At 52.8% G+C, this 6334-nt stretch overlaps 2 protein-coding genes across 3 annotated transcripts in view; one reads left to right on the top strand and one right to left on the bottom strand.

Moving 5' to 3' along the window:
* The first annotated feature begins 1398 nt into the window (after nt 1-1398).
* On the top strand, nt 1399-2191 carry LOC116837990 (claudin-1-like). The gene has a single exon (XM_032802941.2). It carries the CDS (start codon nt 1399-1401, stop codon nt 1996-1998), a length of 600 nt encoding a protein of 199 aa, XP_032658832.1. The 3' UTR covers nt 1999-2191.
* Nucleotides 2192-3049: 858 nt separating this feature from the next.
* CNKSR1 (connector enhancer of kinase suppressor of Ras 1) overlaps nt 3050-6334 on the bottom strand; it is a 28666-nt gene continuing 25381 nt past the window's right edge. For both annotated transcript variants that reach the window (XM_032802825.2, XM_032802824.2), the window contains exons 20-21: nt 5614-5795; nt 3050-5526 (exon numbers count right to left, since the gene is read on the bottom strand). In XM_032802825.2, the coding sequence (XP_032658716.1) occupies nt 5317-5526; nt 5614-5795 (392 nt within the window). In that variant the 3' untranslated portion in view covers nt 3050-5316. The remainder of the gene's footprint in view (nt 5527-5613; nt 5796-6334) is intronic.

The raw sequence follows: 6334 nt of genomic DNA, 5'->3' as shown, positions 1-6334 counted from the left end.
GAGAGCTGCACTGGAGAGATACACTGGACCCTGATCAGGGCCTCTAGGCATTACCCAGTACTGTTTATACCACAGAGCACCAGTTTGGGGGCGGGGGGGAGAATGCTCTGCTCAGCAGCATTCCCACACCTGGCAACATTTGAGAAGTAGAAATAAGGACACTTGGGAAGATCAACATTGGCACCTTGCTCCTTTAAATACATGAGGCCAGAAGAGCAGAGCAAGGGGAAAAGGTCCATTGCAGAGCCAAGCGTGGAACCCACTTGGGCTGATTCAGTTTCTGTTGCACCAACCGCTGGCCCAACTTCTGTCATGGGGGGGAAACCTATAGTAATGGCTATGACCTCTCTGGAGTTACACTCGGTTCGTGCTGGGGTAGCTGAGGAAGGATGTTAGACCACTGCCTAGATACAGTGTAAAGTGCAGTGTGTGCAGTACATTGTGTACAGCACATTGTGTACAGCAAGGAGCACAGGATGGAGCCACCCGGCATCTTCTATAGGGCACATTTCCGTAGCAATGAGAACCTGGAGCCTGCAGCTGCCAATTCAGTGACACCTGCACAGCGATTCTAGTCTCCCCTCCCGTGATGTTCATCAGTCTTCCAGAGCGCCTCTTCCTGTACACTCTCAGCCAGCCCAACACACCCAACTCCCCTGTCCCACCACCCAATCTCTCCCACGTCCCCTTTCCACACACCCCTTCTCCTAGACCCATCCTCCACCCAGACATGTGCCCTCTTGCACAACGCAAATGCTGGCGTTCATCACCCCTCTCCGTTTCTCTCTCACACCCTTCCCCCACCCCAATCCTCCAACCTCTTTGCCCTTCATGAAGCTATTGGGCCAAGTTCATCCCTGGTACAGTCAGAGGCGTCATGTTGGGGCTGATGCAAACCAAGTAGCATAAACTTAAGGCACTCTCTGCGCAGTTACCCCTGGTGGAGGTCAATAGAGCATTGCTCACTGGGGCCCTTCCTCGTGCATATTAATGATTAGAGCTTTTTGTTATGTCTGGCCACGCACTAGGCCCAGAGCAGAACGAGGGGCAACGTTAATGTGTAACCAGGAGGCGTGGGAATAGGGGGTCACTTCACATTTAATCAACAGGCTTGAAATGTTAGGAGGAAAACGTGTTCGCGACAGAGGATTTACAAAGTCAAGGTGATGCGGACAGTAGAACCATAACCAACAGCTTCACCTGGGCTCCAGCAGCAGCCTCCAGCCCAGCCCGAGAGTGCCCTGGAGATGAGTGACGACTTTCCCCTTTCCGCTCCGGGCTGGGCAAACTCCAGAAAACGCCTTCCCGATTGCACAGTGTCTCTGCCCAACTCCGCATCCCAGCCTGAGGGAGCCCCTTTGAAGAGGCTAAGAGACCAGGGCCCTTTCTCATCAGACGATGGCAACTGGCTCCATGGTGCTTGGACTGGTGGTGGCTCCCATGGGATGGGTCTTGCTGCTGGCAGCAACGGTGACCCCGCAGTGGAGAGAATTCTCCAGGCGGCCCGGCTTCCCGGGGGACGTTTCCTTCAGTGACGGTCTGTGGGAAAGCTGCGTGGAGGTGATCAGCGTGCCGGGAAGGGCGTGCCAAGCCATCCCCCAGGAGACTGCCATCTCCTGGCCCATGCAGATGCTGAGAGCACTCACTGTCATCTCAGTGCTTACAGGGGTCCTAAGCTACGCTCTAGCCCATGTGGGGGTTCGCTGGTGGACAGACCTGCCCAACCCCAAGCTTACGGGAACTGCTGGACTCCTGCTGGTTCTCTCCGGAGCCATGTATCTATGTGCCACATCCTATGTGGCTTACAAAGTCCTAGAGAACATGGCCAACCCCCAGACCCCTGCGGGGGACAAGTTCCAGCTTGGGACCTGTCTCTACCTTGGCTGGAGTGGCGGAGTAGCTGAGATCTTGGCTGGGATCTGCTTGGCCATCAATTTCCAAAGGAAGGAGGAAAGCAGCCCAGGGAATGTGGCTGCTCCTTATGAGGTGGATTACTGAGGAGGGGCTCCCAGGCTAGCGCTGGGAAAGGAAATGGAGGGAGGTCGGCACTGTTCTCTGGGGGATTACAACTGTCTTTTCCTTGTGCACTGAGTCCACGTGGGTCTCCTGCTGTAGCTGCTTGAGCACGACTGTGCCTTTACCTTGCTGCGCTAGGATCAAGCTGCACATCTTCAACCCCGCAGGACTGGCATTGCTGGTAACAGGGATGTATGGGCCGGCCAGGCAGGGAAAATCACGCCCCCCACACACAATCAAGCCACTTTTAAAGATGGGCTGATGATCGTTTCCCTAATGAAGTGTCTCAGGGGCCCTGTCAGCTTTGTGGTTTTACCAGCCTGTAGGTTTGTCTCCCTGATGCTACTTGAAAACTGTCCCCCGCCCCAACCCAGAGGAAGGGGCTGAGGGAGGGTGCAGCAGAAGGGGAGTGCACGCTTCCAGCTGTGTCACATCTGTAAGGGGCAGGGGGCAGCATCGTGAGGGCAGCCCTGCGTGGAGAACTGGCAGTGGAGGCTGGCCCAGAGGTGATCCAGCTGAGGCACAGTCGATAAGGGAGGAACACAGATGGCAGCGGAGTAGGGACTCTCTAAGCACAAATCTGATAGGGGTGGGATGGTGCCTGCTGCTGCTGGGGAGGGTAGGAAGGAGACATGCAAATACTTCCGGCCCTCAGGCAGAAGCCACAGTGCACAGCTGCTCTCCCTGGGCTATGGGGCTCTGTTCTCCTATCTGGGGCCATGGAAATGCTCAGATAACACAGCATACGATGACATCACCCACCTCCACAGCACCCTGGCACAGTCCTTCTCTTTGAGGTCATCTCCCGAGAGGGGCTGAATATCCCTCAGGGCAGGCGAGGCCAGCCCCTGAAGCGAGATGAAAGCAAGGAAAGAGGGATGGAGAAAGACTACTGCACAGAAAGGTTTGGTGAGACTCAGGGCTGAAGTGGGGGGTGGGATCCTGTCTCTCTGGAGCCAGCTACTCCCTGCATTTTAGAGACAGGCTGCTATTCCGAAACTTAAAATCCAAGAAAAGGAGGCAAAGCCGGAACTGTCATCAACACAGTTTTATTCATGCCCCAAGAAAACCAACCTTGCCTGCTTCAGACAACCCCTGTCTATTCCAGCTAGAAGTGGCCAGCTGCAGAGAGATTGAGGATGGAACAGAGAAGTGGTTTGATCATACATAAAACCTAATCCTCCACTGTACACAAATCTGGCAGGGGAGAGTGCTTAGAAAAAATTAAAACAGCTTTGACAATAGAAAAATATAACAATGGCTGCTTTCGTTTCCCTGAAGCTCACAAGGGATGGAGGGATTCCCCCCCCCCAACAGGAACAAGCCCCCAAGCCTGTAGGCTAGCTGAGACTGGAGGTATATTATAATTCATATCTCCTAGAACTGGAAGGGACCTTGAAAGGTCATTGAGTCCAGCCCCCTGCCTTCACTAGCAGGACCAAGTACTGATTTCTGCCCCAAATCCCTAAGTGGCCCCCTCAAGGATTGAACTCACAACCCTGGGCTTAGCAGGCAAATGCTCAGACCACTGAGCTATCCCTCTCCCTGAATTAGAGAGAGGGGGTGAGCAAGGGAATAGCTTCATGTGCTGGTGAGACACTTCAAGCCATCCAGAAAGTTGGGGCGGCAGAACCAAGCAGCAAGGGTGGTAACTTTAGGGTGCAGGCAAGCTCAGGCACCAAAGCCTATTGCAAGCAAGAGGAAGACTCTCACCAGGCTTCGAATTGGACTCCAGCCCTGGCAGCTGCTGAAGATAATGAGATGATGGAGGCTCAACCTTCTCCTGCCCTAAACCGCCAAGGAAATGCCTTGCTAACTCACTGCCATTAGCCAGAGGCAGCTTCAGGTTCACGTGTAGGGGGACAGGGTGGGTACATTTCATTAGAGCAAACCCTGGTTCCTATAAGAGTCAAGGTTATCTAGAACAGGCCCTGAACTGATTTGTCAGCAAAGGAAGGGGACTTGGGATCAGGCACTTGCATAAACAAAACAAAAATGGAAAGTTAAAATGCTAGAAAACAGCTGCATATTTTACTGAAAATTACTGGCAGGGCTGCAGCGAACCAGCTGGTGTCAGCCTGTCCACGCTGCATCAGGAGTGAGCCTCCCAACCTGCCTCCTCAGACTTGTGCTAGTGCTGCAAAAATAGCCATGTGGACACTGTGGCTTGGGCTGGTGCTTGGGCTCTGACAACTGCGGGATGAAGGCACGAGAGCCCAAGTTGCAACATTAAAAGCAACATCTACTCTGCTAGTTTTAGAGCAGTAGCATGAGCCCTGCTAGCACACATCTGGGGAGGTCGGCGGGGAGGCTTGTTTTCCAATGCAGTGGAGACAGGTCCTGGCTGTTTAAACAGAACAAAGCAGAGCTCACTCAACAGCAACACATCCATCACCTTCGAGGGGAGCTGGATCAGATCTTTATCCTGGCTAAACGGACTAACAGCAGAGGATCTCAAAGAGTTTTGGCCACATGAATCAAACTACACAGCAGCTTTATGAGGCAGATCAGTCTTATCCTCTTTTAAATACAGGGAAACTAAGGCAAATCACCCCAAGGCCACACTTGGAAGTTAGCAGCAGAGCAGAGAATGGCACTTAAGAGTCCAACTCTGTCCACTAACAAATACTGTTACACAGAATTATTTGTACATATATGAAAACCAGCTTCTCTCTTTATCAGATGAATATCTACCACTGCAAGCAGAGCCAGAGGGGGCCAGGCAGCACTTCTCTGATCCTTCTATCCATCACACGGGCTCTTGGTTCTGATGGGGCTCTGGATGGATGTCGAGTGATGAGAAATGCCAAGGCATCAACATGTTGAATATCCCAATCTCAGAATTATCTCCAGAGAGACCGTTCTGGCCTCACAGCGCTGGGCTCACTTACTCAGTGAAGTAGATGGATGCATATTCATTAAGCATCACTGGCAAATGGAAACAGCAGTTCTTTTAAAACCAGCAATTTTCTCTAGACCCAACCGAGGATCCATTCTGAGAATTCCTCCCTCGGTCCTCAAAATTACAAGGCTTTGTCAAAAGTAGTTCCCTGCATGAAATCTTGCTCTCAGGGGAGAGCCTTAAACGGTGTCCTTAAAACGCATCCACATTCCAGTTAAATTGATACACTGCGTGCTGTCAGCGAGCACCATTCCTCCTTGCTCTCAGAGCATCGCATTTCTTATTGGGACAGGGTTGACAGGAATCTCTCTCCGGAATGAGAGAGGGACGTGTTATTCCCTGCACTGGAGGTTTATGAAAGGAAAGTTATTGCCCAGGATCTGCCCTGTTCCCATGTGTTATGGTGTCGCACCGGCAGCTTTCTGCGGACTGGATTCAGCGTCAAGTTCTGCTTCTAGACCTTCAGCCTGGCTTGGCCTGGGCACCCACCACTGGTGGATTTCCTGGTATAACTCCTGATTCTCTTCTTTCCAGTGTCTGAATTTCTCTGAGGTCAGTTCCGAGTCGTTCAGGAGCTGATCGAGGATCTGGAGCTCAGCCACCTTTGCCTGCAAAAGAAAAAGAATATTCCCGCTGCTCAGTCCTTGTGCATCAGAGGGCATTACATGGCCAGAGGGCTTGAATGTTTCACCTACTTTGAGCGTGCTTTGCAGGGCCCGGACCAGGTGAACTCTCTCATTGATCTGGGGGTTCTTGTTGCGCTTGATGAAGGATTTGCGGTACTGCTCATGGGTCAGGAGCTGGCATGTGCCGATGAGAGACACCCCGCCTTGCTTCAGACACTTAATCAGGGACTCCAGTTCTTCGCCAGGGGAGTCTGCATGCGGAGGGTGGGACATAACACACAGCAGACAGAGTTAGAGTGGGGCTGGAACAGCCTCCGTGCCAGGGCGATGGGCTTGTGGGGAGTAGGTGGAGCCTGCTGCCAGGATGGCCCCAAGCAGATCAGCCCCCAACACTACAGCCAGTTCAGGAGCCTGGTACTCTGTGATCAGGAGGGTTATGAAAACTTCCACAGAAGGCACTGGAGAAATACAACAGGCCCCAGACACAGTGGCTAGCTCACAGAATGGCACGTTAGTACCACAACAGGAGCTATGGCCCTTTGGACATTCTAACACTAAGCGTCCTGGGACACACCAGACCAGACCCCGGGGGGAGGCTGAACAGAAAGGGGATGGGGAGGCTCATAGGAGATCCTTCACAACAAAGGAGAAGCCCTGACACAACCCCTCCCCAACCGTCCATTCAGCACCCCCGCATCCAATGCCCACCTGCCCCAGAAAGGAACCACTTCTGTAACACAGCCTAGAGGATTCATTAACTGCTATACCTGGACCAGTCACCAGAGGGCCA

Source organism: Chelonoidis abingdonii, chromosome 25, assembly GCF_003597395.2.
Source record: "Chelonoidis abingdonii isolate Lonesome George chromosome 25, CheloAbing_2.0, whole genome shotgun sequence".
Classification (NCBI taxonomy): Eukaryota; Metazoa; Chordata; order Testudines; family Testudinidae; genus Chelonoidis; species Chelonoidis abingdonii.
This window is presented reverse-complemented; position numbering and strand designations above follow the sequence as displayed.